General features: G+C 42.5%; 1 protein-coding gene across 1 annotated transcript in view; it reads left to right on the forward strand.

Moving 5' to 3' along the window:
- The window catches only part of tp53bp2a (tumor protein p53 binding protein, 2a), a 29,112-nt gene that overhangs the window by 2,985 nt on the left and 7,280 nt on the right, over positions 1-18,847 (forward strand). The window contains exons 3-13 of the mRNA XM_069144640.1: positions 8,333-8,480; positions 9,572-9,685; positions 11,174-11,244; positions 11,995-12,096; positions 13,134-13,308; positions 13,537-13,718; positions 13,828-13,992; positions 14,171-14,209; positions 15,821-15,868; positions 17,021-17,204; positions 17,496-17,549. Of these exons, the coding sequence (XP_069000741.1) occupies positions 8,333-8,480; positions 9,572-9,685; positions 11,174-11,244; positions 11,995-12,096; positions 13,134-13,308; positions 13,537-13,718; positions 13,828-13,992; positions 14,171-14,209; positions 15,821-15,868; positions 17,021-17,204; positions 17,496-17,549 (1,282 nt within the window). The remainder of the gene's footprint in view (positions 1-8,332; positions 8,481-9,571; positions 9,686-11,173; positions 11,245-11,994; positions 12,097-13,133; positions 13,309-13,536; positions 13,719-13,827; positions 13,993-14,170; positions 14,210-15,820; positions 15,869-17,020; positions 17,205-17,495; positions 17,550-18,847) is intronic.

Genomic DNA, 18,847 nt, shown 5'->3' on the forward strand with positions numbered 1-18,847 from the left:
TCTTTGACCGCACACATTGTCTTGGTTACACTGCAACAACTGTTGCAGTTGCTGGACTTTGTGTTGGCGGCATGACGGTGGGAAAGGGAGGTGCTGCTCTGGGAAGTCTGATTTTGCTGTGTGTGTCAACAGAAACCTGAGTAGGCTTTCTCCTGGCCACCACAGCCTTCGTGTTTACTCTGTGGGAGAGTTGTGGCGGTGACGTAAATAAACCGGCACATGACCAGTCGACAAGGACATTCAAGTGTGGTGTTTTGACTTTTTTTTTTTTTTTTTTTTCCTCCAGAAGAGGACTCATCAGGAAGGCTGTATTAGCTGGTGAGAGAAGCGGACTTGTAATGACACTGTGTTTCCAAGATTCAAGTTGTTTGTCCGTGTAATATCATCAGTAACATTTTGTAAAAGAGGTTGATTTACTCATCAGAGAGCAGAGCAAGAAATATTTAACTCACTTGAGCAGGTGTTAATTTACTACTTTGGAATATTGAGTGACTCATCTGTGATTAATCCATGAAAAAGAAGAATTCTACTTTTAAAGTGATGCAATTCCAGAAGGAGCCACTTTCACACAGTGAAGACATGTTAGCATCGTCTTAGGTTGAACTACTTGTCTGGTCATGAAGAACACGGCTCAGGCTATAGTCGGTGATCAAAGACTGCTTTATACAATCCTGGCTGCAGCTCCAACACTCCACCCCCCACCCCACCTCTCCCTCCACCTGATAACAGGTAGGCCTATCACCATTGTTACTCAATCACATGATTGTATATTTGTGCTGACCGCAATCATTTTACATAATCATTTCCGTTCATCTGGATAAAACAGAAATGTCAGATTTCCACCATTATGTCCACGTTGGTTTCAACCAATTAAGTTTTGATTGGCACTCTTTAAATGATGTAATTTCATGGAGCCGCCTTCTTCTGTGATTGTTTAATGGCACATGAGTGAAGAATTAGAGCCACCATAGTACATTGTTCATTTTGACTGTTGGTACCCGTCATTGTCAGCAATTTCTTTTCTGTTAGTTCCCTTGTTTACTTACGATTTATGGATTTCTTCCCATGTTCAATGCCAAAAATCGTCTCCTCTTCTTCACGAGGTGTAAGTATATTATTAAACTATTAGGCTCATACTATAAAAGTTTCATAAAGTGACCAGAAAAAGACAATCAAATTAATCGCAATTATTTGTATGACAATTAATAGTTGACAAAAATGCCATGATTGTGACAGCCCTAACAACAAGCAGCAATGTTGTTGTTTTTTTTGCATGGGAGTGAAAACATTCACTTTTGCTGAATCAGTGGTGGGGCGAACGCTTACTGTACGTAGAGATATTGATAATGGAATTACCTGGGAGCATTGGGGAAAGCAAAATCTTCCTATTTCATCCTAGTTATTGTATAGATTAAGATTTGGTCACATTTAACGACCTTGGGGTTGGGTCGGGGGGGAGGCAACGAGTTTATAATACAGGTTACAAGTTTACGGTATTTTTACTTATTGTGTCGGCATTTTTTCGGATATTAATCTATTTATTTTTTTCAATGATATTATGAATCTTTTCAAATATTGTGACCTGTTACAAATACAGCGTAAAATGGCAAAAATGTATGTAATCTCACAGAAATACACTTGTTGCATTTATCTTTTTAATTTACTGATGTGCAACCGTGATATCCGAGTGGATAGTCATTGTATTAAACATTTAAAGACTCAAAGTCTACATTTTTCTGCTGCTGACAACCAGACTTTGCTGCCGTTTGAGTAATACTGCTGCTGCAGGGACTTTTGTTGGGGACAGAAACTATTGCCCAGGAACAAATTTTGTACCCAGGTGTGGTAAAGTTCCTGCTGTGAAATAGGGCTTTTGTACTCCCTACAGTCATTCACTCGCCTGCTTCACCGAGGTCTCTTTTGCATATGACAGATTAAACACCACAAAGACATCATTCAGTGTGCATTTTTTAGGAAGCCAATTAGCGTGTCTTTCTCATTTTGAATCGCTACCCCTTGACGATTAGGTTCCCACATGAAAATAAGGGTTGATAAAGGATTATTTTGCATACAGTAAATTCTTGTACAATAGACCAGCTGTCTTCATTATTTTGGGAAAGCTACAGTTTTCAGTCATTTATTTAAGTAGCACTTTTAATCATTTTAGTCTGTTTATTTATTTATTTTGTTATAACATTGAGGCCGCTGTGGCCTCGTGTGTCTCGGGGAAAAATTCCTCTAACAGTCAAGAGGGCTTAAAAAAAAAAAAAAAAGGAAACATCCTTTCCCTTCTGCTTAATTTTAATTCCCATTTCCCTTATCTCCGAGATAAGCACAACCACATAGTCCAGGGATGGAGGAGTGGAAGAGCCCAGATCGTGAAGTGATTGGCTGAGCACTGCAGTGCAGACAGAGAGAAGAGGTTGTGGTGATTGAAGAGTCACAGATTGCTGCAGCTTAAGTGTGTTGTAAAAGCTGCTTGGTTTTTCTAAATGTTGCGGCTGAATGAGGTGACTGTGTGTGCCGTACACCTTCCGCTGTTTGTCACCCTCGACCTTCCTCCCACCCACCCACCCACCCCTACCCCCGCCCCTACCCCCACCACCCCTCCGCCCTCTTCATCCACCTAATGCAGCATAGAGAAAGAGAGAGAGTGAAAGAGAGATGAAGAGAAATAATGCATTAAGCCATTAGGGAGTTTTCTGCTGCCTCGCCTTTTTGAAGGACTGCTATGCTGGAACTGTGTCAACTTTTGAAGCTGTGGCCGGGAGGGCCAAGGCACACACACTCGCAGGAAGATGCTGCTGCAGTGTCTTACAAACTTGTGGTAATTAGATTCAGAGGTGACTCCCTCAACAAGACCTAGTTGACTGGTTCGCTTACCACAGCAATATCTGTAATTGAACGTGTGTGTGGACAGAAAGGCCAGCAGGAGCAAGGTGACAAACCTTCCCCGGGCGCGGTGGAAGATATGACCGCTGTTATGTCCTGCTGCTGTCACCCTGCCTCGCTCTGTCCTCTTTTCCGTCCATCCACCCCGAGGCTTCAGACGTTGAGTACGAATGGTCGTCAATCTCAGTGTATCATATCAAGTCCTTCTGACATTTTACCTTATCTGTTCTGACTACATCTATTCTCCTCCGAGGCAGGGATAGTGTGCTCTTCTATCTTGGGCTAAATTGAAGATATGTTCTGTGCTCTCGACTACAGAGAGAGGTAACTTGTTCCCAAACAGTCGACAGTGAAAAGTTGCAGTTAAAATAGTACTAAAATAGTTAACTCAGTAAGTGGATTGGCAAAAATAATGTGATTTAATGCTACTGCTTGAAGAAAACATCAAATGGTTGACCTATGAGTAGATGAGTGTTTTCTTTATATTGAACCCAATTAGATGAATTATATTTGGCTCTTTTGTTTCCTGGTTGGGCAATCAAAAGACTATTTTTAGATTTAGGCTCCAGCAATTTGAAGTGTGAGTTTGTAATTCTTTGTTGGCATGTTTACTGTTTATTCTGAACAATAAACCAGTTGACCAGTAATCAGCGGTGAAAATGATGTTGTTGCAGTTCCAGTTCAAACTGTATTGTGCAGATGAAAAACACTCATTAGCAAATTTCTGCCTTTCAAGAGCGAAACATTGAGGACTAAAACAAAGTGAGGTACTGGACCTGCTGAACAAACATCAGTTACTTGCTGCAGCAACAGGGAACATCAGCAAGGGCATTTAATTGGACCAAACTAAGATAATGAATGATCTCGGATGTTGATGTGGGTGTTTTTTAGTTGGACTGATGTGAATTCTCTGTGACTGGGATGGGCTTTCGTTTGCTATTTGCTCTGATGTTGCAGACTAATTCTATTGTAGTACAATCCTCTGTGATTAGTTTATTCCTGGAAATGGGAAACTGCAGTGGCAGACAGTTTTGATCACTCTTAACTCAATATGTGACTAATCGCATTTGGACAATGATCTTGATAGAGGAGGGCAGTACATTTGACCCTCATGAGAAGAGTGTGTATTTTCAAGGATTGATCTCCTTTTAGGACTATTTGAAGTCAAGTTATCACGCACAAATTATCAAAGGATCATTTTGGTTACATTATTTTCTTTTGACGTGTCCGAGCACATTTGAATCGAGACAACAAAATGCCTCCTGCCCTCCCGCTGTGTTTACGTGCACCAGTTTTGTTGCTGCGTACTACACCTACCTTATCTGAACGATCAGTGGGAGTCTCACACGCGCGCAAACCAGCGCAGCATTCCTTTCTGTAATTGGCGACAGATACAGTGTTGATGTTTAAACTCAAGTCATCGCGGAGGCCGCTGTCTAAACAACTGGAGAGGCTTGAAAAGCCTGTTTGGGTCCGCAATCAATAGCATCTGCTTTAGGGCCCGGCTCTAAGGGGAGAAGGGATCCAAATTACTCAGCAAAGGGCAAAATCAGCATCTGTGGACTTTATAGCCGATATCTTCACTCTACAGTATTTCACAGAATAGCCCTGCACCGCCCCACGGGCACTGCAGCTTATTTAACTTCACACGGGATGGACTCGCTGACAAAGAAGCCGCGTTCCACGCTATAACCCAGAACAACTTCTCCAGTATGTCGCTTTGTATTTTTTCTCTCCCCAGTTTCTCTTTCCTAACGTCGGAGCCCTTTTCAACAGGGCAGGTCAAGTGCTGCCAGCTGCAGCCCTTCTCTCCTACTCTTGGATGTGTTCTTATTACACTCTCTTTTGTCTGTGGGTTTGATGTTACAGCCTTTCATCTCTGAGAGACACGCGCACACACACACACACAGTCCTATCTGTATTATTGTGTCTCAAACAGATGGTCTTAATCTTGTTCAATTAACCCCCAAGACTGTATAGGATTTTGTTCTGCCCACGTCATTACAGTAACAGCCTTTTTGGATTAAACCAGGTACTGAGCACGTAAATCTGATCAAGGAAAGGCATACCCTCTGTACTGTTATACTATCCTAAGGTATAGTGGCTGTAGCCGAGCTGCAGGCTTTTGAATTTAAGCTTACTATTGTAATACTCAGCCAGTTGACTGTTAAAGGCTATATTTTCGTATCGGATTAATTTAATCCCTGAAATATAGCCCCAATGACCCAGCCTTAAAGCAGCTCTGTTTTGTGAAATATCTACAGTGCAGGCTGCAGTATTATTGGTCGCAATTGTTTGCGTTGGCTATAATTGTCAGTTTGCAATTGTGAGCTGTCACACCAGTCTCAGACCCTGGGAGACGGCTTAGACTCGGCTCATGCTATGATGGAATTAGAAATCTATTGCTATAATAGTGAACCACTGCAGCAGAGGCAGCTTGTCCCCTCTCCTTCCCCAGGGCCATCTCTTCGCCCCGTCTCAGATAGGAAGGAAGTGCAGTTCAGCAATTGCTCCTGTCATCCGCTCCACACCTGATAGGCAGAAGGGAAATATAGCACATTTCTGTCAACCGTTATCTTCAATTTTTAAACTGATGCTGCTCCGCTCCCTCGTCGAATAACGCTATCTATAGCGAGGCTTTGTGGTTAGCTGCTGAGCTGCTGTTTGTCTATTATGTAATTGGCCTGTCAGGCTGTTATTGAGCTGTTTGATTTTACTTGCTGTTGTATCTGTGAATAATTAATGAACTCTCGATTTGTTTGGCCGAGTCAAAACAGCGAGTCGGAGAACTCTTCTCACCTGGAAGTATTCCTCTTCAGCTATCAGAAGCTCGGCACTATGGCTGTACATTTATGGAGTAAACCACATATTACAGGAAGACTTTTCTGAAAGTAATTTACTGTGTATCACATTTTGTGCATGAAAAATTCCATGTCAAGTCGTCATGTTCACACACACTGGTCTGACATTGGAAAGTCAAACAGGGTCTATCATTTTCAGACCTTAAAAATTCCCAAAACTTAATTAGCTTTTTTTTTTTTTTAAAGTTCCCAAGCAGTATGAATATGAAAAGTGGTTCGATTGGCTTAATTGTGTACATATGGCGCATGTACGTGATATCGTAGCCCATAAAAAGCAGTGACCACCTGCGCTGGGTGGATGAAAGTCAGCAGCAAAGTGTCAACTCATCCAGATGGATGCTCGGAGTGGGTACTGGGGGACCCGGATCATTAACTTTAGTGCTAGAGAGAATTGGCTCTCGGTCCACACGTTGCCACCTCCAAGACTAAATTCCCGTCCCATCACCGGTTTCATCTCCTCACTCTGTGTCAGTCATCTCTCTCTCTCTCTCTCTCTCTCTCTCTCTCTCTCTCTCTCTCTCTCTCTCTCTCTCTCTCTCTCTCTCTCTCTCTCTCTCTCTCTCTCTCTCGCTTTCCAAATATTAACAGGGTCATTTGAATGTCTTCCATTACTGGGAAGTTGTGATGATGTCAGCTTCTCTGTGCTGATCTCTGAATGGCTTATTTGGAGTCCTTGCTCTGGGCAGGCTGCATGGATTTGATGCCAGTTAATGGTTTCTTTTAATTACCAGCTCCGACTGTCATTTGTTATGTTAAGGGATTTTAGTCAGTTGTCTCCTAGATACCAGAAACACTTAAAACTATTCAGAATAGCAGACGGTGTTAAAACACGCCCTGATTTGAGTTTTGTTCTCCAGCGTGGTCTTTCACCACAGAGCTGTTGGGTTAGGAAGGGCAATATCTGTTTACAGCTCTGTGCACCGTAGATTACTGAACAGGATGACTCACGGCTGTTTCGCTCTGTTGATGGGGATCTTTCATTTACATCTGTATGGAACAATCCAGTTGAGTCTGGTCCTCTGAGTCAGACCACCACCTCTTTGCTTCCACCTTCACTTCATCACCATGAAAAAAAGCAAACCCCACAAAACCTTTTCTGGTTGTATATTGCTCAGGAGTGTTTTCAGAGTAAACGTGTCACGCGCCCACTCACTCGGCAAGCGTCATTTAAAGAAGAATAGGGGGATAAAGCCTCTTATCTTTTAAGGCTGTTGCACTTTTCCTCAGTGCACCCCACTGTTAAAGAGCAACCCAGATACTTTTGTTTCTGCACCGTGGCTGCAGCTGCTCTTGTGTGCTCAACCCCTCAAGCCCTTTGTGCTCGTGACCCCACTGACCTGATGTTCCCGCCATTGGCCCCTGTAGGCACGGCCATTCACCGTTGCCCAGAACAGAAAAACCCTAACAGTCTAACCTGGAGGTTCAGAACGTGTACAACGATACTATTTTGACAATTATACAGTCTGTAGGATATTTAAGGTCTTGGGCTGCTGCTTATCTATTTCACCATTACTGAAGTCTCTGTGAAGGCGTGACACAACGCCAAAACCTGAGGTTGCAACAAAACGGTTCAGTAAGTTCAAGTCATGCCATGCCCTCGAGCACCTCTGTTGTAATATTGGTTTTATTACAGCCTTATCAAAGCGCTCACTCCTATTGTGTGATCAGATTATGAATGGGAGCCTATTCCAGCAAAGCCCTAAAAGCCTCTTAAGCGCAGAGACCCTGATTTTTTTTTTTTTTTTTTTTTTTTTTTTTTTTTTTTGCATTTATGTTTACTGACAGTGTTTGTGTTGGTTTTAAAGTATCCCACTGACATTTCCTGATGTGTATTTTTAAATTTACTGTTAAGGGTTTGGTTTGACTCGACTCAGAGCTACTTAATTATACTGGGCTCTTGGTGCCTGTTATAATGATAAAAACAAATGACTTCCTGCATAAATACTGATTTGAGAGTGATATGAATGTGTGCATTGGGGAGCCTCGCTGATAGACGGCTCAATTTTCTGCTCGGCTTCAGTAGCTGAAGGCTTTTTACGTTCCACTTCTATCAGAGATGGCTTCATTGACGTTGCCCATTTTCTATTTAGATGGTCGTAAACTACTCTCGAGCGTCTGTCAGTCACACACTGACATACCAATCCAGCTTCTCCAGAATCCTCACTGGTCTGCTGCTTCAGAGCACTTGGCCAGGGTATTTAGTGTGTGTGTGTGTGCGTGTGCGTGTGCACGTGTGCGTGGATAGAAGGATCTCTCACAGTGGTGACAGCACTAGTTAGCAGCTAGATGGTGTGGGATGAAATTAAATTCTAGGAGCTGCCCTCTGATTTGTCTGTTGACATAGAGGAATGGGGCCTGGGAAACAGATACTGCTATCAGTGAAGCACACATATTAAACAAACACACACCCACACAAACACACGGACCCATAGGGAAATCAGACACCAATTACAGAGAATAGTGGTGTTCACTTTACTTCCGCTAGCTCCACCAGGCTCTTCTTTGTTGTGTTTTTATTTAACTTATTATCTCTATCTAATTCTGCCTGGCGCTCTCTCTCCCTCTCCCGCTGTCCTCAGATGTTCCTGACTGTATACCTCAGTAACAATGACCAGCATTTTACTGAGGTTCCCGTTACCCCGGAGACGCTGTGCCGGGATGTGGTGGAGTTGTGCAAGGAGCCAGGGGAAACAGACTGCCACCTGTCTGAGATGTGGCGAGGATCTGGTGAGTGCCAGTGTACTCCATGTTATCTTCATCCTTCTACACACCATGCAGAACACGTGATTTTTGGTTTGTTAGTGAAATCTCCCAAAGGACAGAAGTCAGTGTGTCGACACTTGTGTTGTCCTCTTCCTTTATTTAGATGGAAATTGCTTTTTCTGAAGTAGACAATGCATGGAGATTAGCTGTGTGGTCATCTGCTTGATTTTTTTTTTTTAAATTTTTTTAATGGGTTTATCTCTTTTGAGTCTGCTATGCAAATGGCACAGAGCCCATAATCCCTGTAACAAACACAAGCACCTTGACATCTCTCACATCTCTCAGGTGGAAGGAGGTTCAGGGGGGGAATAGAGATTTCGTGCCTCCTTCCCTTTTCTCCATTTCTAAGAGTCGAGAAGTATTCAAAATCAGAACTCAAGGAGCCAGGCTTTATGGTTGTTTCCATGGTGACGCTACCGTAAGCGTGAGGAAAGTGCCAATTATTGTGTTTGAGTACTTCCACAAGCAGTCTGAAAAAAGATTGCTGAATACTGAAAAGATTGTCTCATTTCGCAGCCATTCACTCCAGGCCACATTTGATACTCCATGAAAACAAAACAATGACATTTTGCAGCAAATTGAGATGTAAAGTTATTAATAAACTTTACATTATGTATGAGATTTATTTTTCTGTCCTGCCATTATGATCAATCATGGCATATCAATTTCATGGGCCTCTACTTAACTGCAAGGTGTCAGTCCATTCATGTAATGAAATGGTCTTAAGCCTGTTGAGGGAATTGTCCGAGGAATAGTTGATGAGCTTTGGCTTAGTGCCCGCCTGACTATTTGACAACATCTTGTTGTTTTCTCTGAAGTCATTGCTTAAAAGGTTCAACTAGATGCAGACTGTGTTAATGAAGTCAATCACCTTCCAGTTTAGGTTGGACAGATTTCAAAAAGCAAACAGCACATGCACACCTGATCTCCATTGTTACCGTCACATGTTTTAACCTTGTTTCGCTTCACGTAATCAAAATGTTTTAATACTGACTTTATGGGTGTGTTTTAAACCTCACACCTGAGGGCTGATTTGGTATGTATGCCATCTGCAGAGAGAGCTGTAGGCGATGGGGAGAGGATGCTGGATGTGCTCCAACGATGGGGGCAGCACAGGGCAGAGGTGCGCTTCTTTCTGCGCCACAACCGAGCACCTAGCAGGGAATCGGGTAAGTGTTTATTTGCAATTGACAGCCCATCCAAACATATAACGCATCATGAAATAGGAGCAAGGGGGTTTCTATGGTCACTTGTCTCACACAAAAGTCATGTGTAAACGCCATAGTAAACTCCAGAGATGCCTGAAGCTTTTAAATATACACACATTCACTCATCAAATGAAATTTGCATAAACAGCCTGTTCAAAGCTGCGGTTGGGTCAGACCACCTCTCCTGTCTCCACTGCAGAGGTTTGGAAATAGTTCTTTTAAGACTGCCCTTATCTGGGAAAGGGTTTTATATTAGCTGGCCTCAAATCCTTGAACAAGCCTTATTTAGCCATACTGTTGGAGGCCAGGCTGAAAGGAGGGTGTCCCAGTCACATCGTCATAAGCCTGTTACTTTTCAGTTTTCTTAGGACCACAGAAAATTCTAGTATTTTGGTCGTGCACTATCATCTCAGCCCCCAGTTGCGTAACTAAGCCCTTTTACCCCTCACAGCTTGAGTCTGGCCCAGGCATTAGATGGCTGTTTTCCCTTCCTGTTATCTCAGCCTGCTCTTGTTTTCCCACACCATTAGCTTAGCTCAACTCAGTCTTTGAACACAGACCTATGTTACCTTTTTTTTGTTGCAGTATTTTTTTTAATTTTTTTTAAATTAATGACAGGTTCATTTGGTTCCCTGTTTCATGTAAGTTATGGGAATACTGTGGCACTCAGTCCTGCCCGTAGTATGAAGTCAGTTAAATGTTGATCCGTTATTCTGTGCCGGCTCGTTCTATTTTTTTTTTTATCACATCACAGGATCAATTGTATTCTCTACTAAACTGAGTAGCTGAGTAACCTCGCTACTAATGTCAATTTTTGAGCTTGTATGCTTGTATTACGTTCACTCTAACCAGCCTCTTTTTAGCATGTGTATTGTATGTCGAGGGTTATCTAAAACCATTATGCAAGCTAAAGGGCTTTGGTCACGGACCAATGCTTTGAGGACAGGATCTGGATTGCCAGACCCCTGACAAATGGCAGTAGCATGGTTGGATATAAATTCATGTACACAGAAAAGCGCACGCACGCGCACACACACACACACAGTGGACACACAATCGTCTGTAGACCCACCCACAGACGATTATGTATTAGGTTAAACCCCGAGATTATTGCAAGTCACAAAGAGCACTGATCCCAGTTGTTTCCCGGAGGAGCTAAGATCATTCAGGACCAGCCAGTCTGTGTTTTTCTGGCCTTCTATTAATGCGCATGCCCCTCAACAGCAAGTCCAAAGAAACCTGTGCACCCAAGTGTGCATGTTCGTTTGTCAAAGACACTGGCAGGCAAAACGGCAAGAGGAAGCTCCAGTCATTTTTCACGGCTGTCTGTAAAGGCCAACGGTTTGCACGGTGTGCTCTTTCTTGTTTTGGACTAAAAAGTCACCTTGGATGAAGCTCTGTAGGAGATTGTGATGTCTGATAAAGTCTTCCATCATGTTGGTTACTCAGGAGGGTCAAGAGGCTCAGAGCCGAAGAGAAATGGAGTGAAGGGTCCCCCAGACAGAAGGATGGAGAATGGGGTGAGTACTTAACATCTTTTTAGACAGCTGGTTGAAATGTTTTCCATAAGAATGCTTAGCATTGACGGCAGCTTATCCATAACTTTGCACACTCAATTATTTTATGATTTTAATTCACAAAGAAGTACAGAAGTCATGTGTTATGACCTCACAAGGCCACCTCATTTAAACAACAACAATATTACAGTTCAGGCCCATGGCTCATGTTTTGATGCATAACCACAAAGACATTTCTATTTTTTTCCTCGTTGTAAAAATGTGGGTCATATATTAAGTATAACATAAATTCTGAGACTTTGTTTGTTGTTTTTTTTTATACTTGACAAGCTGGCTTGATGATGTGCCCAGGGGTACGGATTAATTCAATTCAATTCACGCATCCTGCAATGCATAAATGCAAATTTCAAAATTCATCAGTGCATCATAACATGGACATGATTGTAATATAATTTTGAGGTGAGAATGTCATCCCCTGGAAAACAATATTGCACTATAAATTCTGACGTCACAAAAAGGCTCTCATTGGTCTTCTTTTGAGGTTTGAATATGAAAGTAAAGGGATTTCAATGCTACATTAAGATCTCCAAGCTTTTAATTTATGACTTCAAGGCTACTCGGTGGTCTTGTATTAGACTTTGAATGACTTTGAATGAAATGCCCTCCGCTTGTATAAGAACACAAGGATAACTTCTTTTTTCTTTTTTCTTTTTTCTTTTTTGTATCCTTTGTCCATCTGTTTATGCCGCCCAGGTGGCAACACCCCGGATGGACATGACGTTGGCCGAGCTACAAGAGATGGCGACCAGACAGCAGCAACAGATAGATGCTCAACAGCAACTCCTCGCTTCCAAGGTGCATAAAGAAGTGCCAGATGAAAGAGCTGATAGGGTCCGGTAGAGAGATTTGGGAATACAAGAAATGAAGTGGTGGAGACAAAAGTAAAAGCTAGAGGGCCAGAAAAATAAGACTAAAAAGATGTTTTTAATGATGAAAAAATGGGGAGTTGATATACAAAACAGAGGCCCTAAAACAAGTCTTTCACAATCCTGAGAGCGCATGTGGAGGTTGTGATAGACAGGCGAGTTGAGTTGTAGATGGCTGCGGGTGTAGTGTTTATCATTCGAGAAGTCTGAGACGGCTTCATGCCTTGAGTTCTCACTGCACAGGGATTGTCTGGTATTTGAAGATGTCTTTTCTCGTGCACAGGATTTATTAGTGAGCAACTGCGAGAAAGACATTTGACACAATAAAGGCGTGATGTAATGAAATACTTGAGTGAGCTCCTTAAAATGTTGCTGTTCTGCAGATACCAGACATACACATATAGCTTTAAAAGCTTACTTGGTGATTTTCTCTTTGTTTCCCTCCTTAAATAAGTCCTACGGGCTGCAGCCTATATCCTTCAGACACTTTAGCATTCAGCTCCGAGCACGGTGTGTGCCTGAGGACAAGGCAGCAAGTCAAGGAATGTGACTTCCAAGCGGCCATGTAAACAAACAGGCATTACCCTCAGCACGGATCTCCTGAACAGTTGCAGATAGACGCTGCGCTCTACGTGGAACCTCTTTTAGAGAGCTCTGTGAGGTTTACAGCACACCACGTCACTGGTCAAGACTGATGACTGATATTGAAAGTTTAACACTGTTGAGTTTCAGTGTTTTTTTAGGTTTTTTTTTAACCCTTATTTAACCAAACATTTTATATAAAATGTATTACTGTTTACAGGAACAGGAAGAAATAAAACTCTTAAAACTATTTGTACTATTTGCCCCCAAACATCTTAAGGGACTTCATAGTGCAGTGTCTTACCTCACCTTTGTTTGTTCAATTGTGTTTTGTTTTTTTAACTCGTGCTTTGTGCTTTCATTTTCCTCTCTTTTTGGATGCAGGAGCAGCGGCTGCGCTACCTGAAGCAGCAGGAGCAGCGTCAGCAGCAGCAGGCTTCTGAGCAGGAGAAGCTCCAGCGCCTCCGAGAGAACATTGAAAATCAAGAAACTCGACTCAAGAAGGTTCGGGCCCTCAAGGGGCAGGTGGAGCAGAAACGTCTCAGCAACGGCAAACTGGGTGAGCTCATCGACTTTGTGAAATCAGGAATGGATTTATGAGGGCTCAGAATATTGTGACGGCTATGATATCGTGTGGAACCGTGGAGGATTCGCTTTGAAATAGATTTAGACACCGTGTATTTCTGCGACTTCCTGTCTTCATTATATCATTTATCTCTCCTTTTCTTCTCACCTGTCCATCATCGTCACACACCTTCTCTCTCTCTCTCTCTCTCTCTCTCTCCAGTGGAGGAGATAGAACAAATGAATAACCTGTTCCAGCAGAAGCAGAGAGAACTAGTGATGGCCGCGTCCAAGGTAGAGGACCTCAGCCGACAGCTGGAGTTGCTCAAAAATGGCAAAATGGACAACTTCCATGACAACCAGAGCTCGGTGGCTGAACTAGACCGCCTTTACAAGGAGCTACAGGTGTGCAGAAATACAACAATCGCGCTACAAAGATAATATTTGTTTTAAATGAGCGCTAAAGTCAGACAAACTCTTCTTTCGTCCTTGTCTTGGCCATCTTGGTGGTCAGCTGAGGAACAAGCTCAACCAGGATCAGAACTCAAAGTTGCAGCAGCAGAGGGAGAGCCTGAACAAGCGCAACCTGGAGGTTGTCTCTATGGACAAACGGATCAATGAGCTCCGAGATCGGCTGTGGAAGAAGAAGGCAGCCCTGCAGCAGAAAGAGAACTTGCCTGTAAGTATCACTTCATCACAATAACATAGCAACATTCCCTTTATGATTACTTTGAATCACATTTTGTCAGAATACCAATAGTCATGTCTGCTAAAAACTGGTGGAAATGCTTTTGATCACAACTCCCCCTCGTGGCCTTCTAACAAGGGCTGTTTGTATCTCTCTTTACCTCCGGAAGCCTCAGATCCCCTGGCATTCAGAGCTCAGCCATGCCAATGTAAGGCTCCTCAAACTTGCCGTCCTCTGTGGGAAAGCCACGTGATCCTCCTCCCTCGAAGGAATCATGTCCTATCTGTCTTTTTCCGATCTTTGATCTCCTTTCTGAGATAGCTGGTGGGGACGGATCATTGTTCTGATCATGTAGCAGGGTTGCATTTGCGTTTGCGCTCCCACTTCTTCACTCGGCTGTGTTTTCAGTCCCATTTGGCAGAAACAAGTGCTGGAGCTGGGGGGAGGAGTAATGAGTGCAGACCGACGCAGACGGGCAGAGATGTCAGTGGAGATGTTATCTTTTTTTTAGGGCAAAACAAAAGCTGAATAACCAGTCTTTTTAAAGGCAAACTACCATCCCACTAAAAAAAAAAAAAAAAAAAAAAACATTGGCTTTTCAAAACACATTTTATAATAAAAATACACGACAGGATTCGACACATAGTGGAACTCAGCAGGCTGAATCATCCTGTTCTTAACGTAGCCCTAGTGAGCATTCATGTTTTGGTTCTGAGCTCGCTGCCTGCTGTCTTGCTGCTCCACTGCTCCTCTTTCTCGTCTCCAAGAGTTGTTTTGTACACAGGTTGCCATGGGACTGTAAATAAGAGTCAACAGATTCGTCTAAAAAACAAACTGTGAGGAAGACAAATTTACATATTCACTGCTTGAGGTTAAATGTGTGTGGAGGTAGAGCGAGGATGTGACGGTGGCCAAAAATAAAACATAATCATCCAGATTGGATCACGGATGATATTATGTTTTCACCTTCTTGAATTACATGAGTCATTTTCTCTGTCCTCTATGCAGCTCTAATTATGTTTTCCTAATCAGGTTCTTTTCTTCCCAGACATAATTAGGGTGTTTTATAAGCCTTCAGCATTAACTTTCCTTCTTTCAACCAAATTAAAATTCAACCAATTAACCCCAAAAGTGTTTTTTTTATTATTTTCATACTGATTCATGACTTTGTTTTTTTCAATGTTGTAGATACAAAAAAAGAGCCTCATGAGTGTTTAACATGCAATGTTTACTAAGTAAATGCAGTGTACCAGATCTAAAGTGGCCTTTAAGTTACAACGTAAATAATGAATGTTACAATGGAGATTTAACATGTCCCCTTGAAGCTTGGCTAGAAGCCTTTCAGATAAATGAGCAACTTGTGCCCTACTTTAAAGCAGCCCAAATTCTCCTTTCATATTCCACTGATTTTGCACAGAGAAAGGTGTTTGCATGTGTGTTTGCATGCGTGTGTGTGTGTGTGTGTGTTTGTGCGCATGTGTGTGTTTTCGCAATGAAGGCCTGAAAAGGTCCCAGTGAGGAGGTGATTTACCCGGACCCTGCCTAGAATCATAATGAGTGAGCCATTTACACACCAGCACAAAGACACACTCCATCCAAGCTGCTTTCTCCTCCAACCAAACAGCAAGCGGCTGGCTGACATCACCCAACAAACACGTATACCCACATTGAGAGGTAGTCTGAGAGCTGCCAGCCGAGAGTCATCGTAGTCACACAGTTCAGGAAAACACAGAGAGAAAAGGCTAATATTAGTTTGGAAAAGGAGGATTATTTGGTATTTTGAACTGCTGTTGCATGTTTGTGCTTGTGTTTTCTCAAGAATGGCTATCCTGGTAAAGAGAGGGCTTCAAAAGACACTCATCTTCAGGTAACTAAACTAGTATTGGAGCTGTATATATGAATCTGTTTGCTTTCTAATCTTATCTCTCAAGTATTGACTTCCTTCATCCGATTCCATAAGTTTTTGTATCCGTTTTATTGTTTTTGCTTACTTGAAGTGTTCCATGTTCATTTTGTTTTAGAGGGACAGTTTGTAATATTACACTTAACTTAATAGATAGGTTTTTGTCTTGGAGTTGAGTTTGAAGAACTTGAACTAATATAAGAGTAACAGTATAAAAGCATATAATTATGTATGTATGGTGAAGATGGTGGCTTCAAACTGGAAGATTTCTATAATTAAGTCTCAAATTAAGCAACAGCATTTTAGTTGTACTTTTTATTCCACATGAATCCCAGCATGTGTCACTGTATATAGAAAATGCATTTCCTTTGCAATATGTTTTATAAAATAACACCAGGCTATTAGAATAAGAAGGTGTAAATAGTTGATAAATCTTTCATCAGTAACTGCCTTCTGTGTGTTTTCTTGAAGCAATGTAGTCATGAAATAGTAACCAGAACAGTGATTGCTAAGGAAGTAACAAAAAAACAGTTTAAGTAGTTTAAGGCTGGGCTCAGAAGATATTGGTCTGTCATTCCAACATTTTGGTTCAGAGTAAAATACCCAGTCTTTCTTGGCTGGTTGCCTATTCCTGACATTTATAAACATTTACGGCCATTACAGAACAAATCCTAAATACTTAGATTTCTCAACCTTTCATCAAGTCCCACCAGTGGGTATACATTTGTACTTGTCCCAGATTTCACTTTATGACAGGAGACTTCAAAAGTGAGTGTCTCACTGAAGTTCCTCTAGCACCACCCACCGGGCAAAGCAATGAAGAAGACTGCCTTACAAATCTTTAAACACTTCAATGCTCGCCAGAATAAATGCTTTTTATTGGGGTAAAAACATGTCCAGCTCTGGCGCCACCCACTGGCCAAAGTTTACAACAAAAAAAAATTCCCCGAAGTGCAAAGGCTCTAAAAAATATTAAAGTTACCTCTCCATTTTTTTTTTAATATTCAGCAGCATATATTTTTTTTTATTTTTCGTGATGTAATGAACATTACAGCCTTAGAGAGGCTGCTATTGACTTTCAGTCCTGTAGATTAATACCCCCCTCCTGTCCTCCAGCTGCCCTCTGATGGCCAAGCCGGTCAGCAGTCAGGTCCGTCTCGTGTGGCAGCGGTCGGCCCATACATCCAGTCGTCCACTATGCCCCGGGGCCCAGTGAGACACGAGCTGCTTGTAAAACCAGCCAACCCAGAGGGCACTGCCACCCTACCAGCGCACGACCCGCAGAGCAAAGCCGGGACAGGTAAGCAACCCTTCACCTCTTGACGCAAGACTTTTCCTTTCCTACTGTGATTAAGACCTTCACCTTTGTTCCTTGTGTCATTTGCCATATTAGTTAGCCGGCTAAATGTGGCAATTGCTGAGTTAAAAAAAAAGTCCCGATTATAAATGTGTGAGGAAATCAATCGTAAGGAGTCCTCGACGCTACTCGGGCGTTCTCGGCTACTTCCCCCTGTGTTTTTTTTTGGGTATGTGGTTGTTGGTTTTTTTTCCTAATTGATGAAGTGTGACAACACTGTCCTGCCTCCAGCAGGAGCTGAGGATTCTGGGACACCCGCTGGTGGTGATGTCACTTTGAGCTCAGAAGGTAGCTAGTTAATTCCTGGGTGGTGTGTTGTGGCCGAGCATTGCTGAACATCACAATCTTTTTGCCCAGTCCACTGACATCTTTCAGAAGAAAACTGTTAAAGTTTGCAGTGAGTGAAACGGTTTTTGAACCAGTGTTTTATTTCCACAGTGTGTGTCTCTTTTGTGCTTTTCTTCATATAAGCTCACACTTCAATAGTCTTCGGTGTGTGTGTGTGTGTGTGTGTGTGTGTGTGTGTGTGTGTGTGTGTGTGTGCAGGGAGTTTATACCAGGGGAAATTAGCAGATGTTTAAAATGATGCTGCCTGTTATAAACAAGACTGCAAAGCAATACAACCACAGTGTAGTTTCTTTCGCTCTGCTTTCAAGGTTCAGCAGTGGTTGTGTTCTGCTTGGTTGATCTCCATAAACAAACATCTTGTCGACAAAATAGACATTGATTTACAAAAGAGAGATTGCTGATTAGCAGAAAGTAGCAGGATGGTTGTCATAAAAAGTGATGACTGACCTAAAAATAATGCTAACTACTGGTGCAAAATCCCGATTCACAATCTGAAGACGACAGTTGGGCATGTTTGACATTGATTTTAAACACCGAGCACACAGCACCTGATCTTTTAAAAGTACATTTTCCAAAATAAATGATTTTCACTGCAATTAGAGACCAAATAAAGTTCACCTATAGTTTTAGTTTTTTTTTGTTTTTTTTTTAAGTCAACTTTTAGAGGTGCTACAGAGTAATCTGTTGTTGCACCAGCGGATTGCAGAGCTTTGTGTCCGATGACAAACAGGAGCAACGTTTAAAGATGCTCTTTTTACCATCCTCCACAAAGAAATTCTTTCTCTCCGAGTTGCTCTCTCAGCCCTAAACCAGTCCTCCAGTGGATAGTGCGCCAGCCGTGTGCACCATGTTATTAAAAATGAATGATGCAGCACCAAAATTAGTCACTACAAAACAACAGCATAAGGGGTCCCCCTCCCTCGTTCCCTCTCTAACCTCCTCACCCATCCCATGTTTCCCCCATTTAATGCAATTCCGGGAAGTAACGCCAACAGGTTTTTATCCAGTCTGTCGTGTCGTTGCATGCAATTATTTCTGCATGCTGAGTGGATTTGCAGTACAGAAAGAAGAAGAAATAGCGATGGGCGGGGACGCAGAGGAAAACGCTCTTACTATACACCCATTCCCAGTTCTTCCCCAGCAGGGACGTTGTTGTGCATTGTATCAGGCAGGCTCCTACAGTTGTGCTGGTCTCTGCGTGGCCCCTCGGGGAGGGCGGGGCGGGGGGGGGGGGCTGC

Source organism: Embiotoca jacksoni, unplaced genomic scaffold (assembly GCF_022577435.1).
Source record: "Embiotoca jacksoni isolate LCO1_2020_lvr unplaced genomic scaffold, fEmbJac1.0.p SCAF_12, whole genome shotgun sequence".
NCBI lineage: Eukaryota > Metazoa > Chordata > Actinopteri > Embiotocidae > Embiotoca > Embiotoca jacksoni.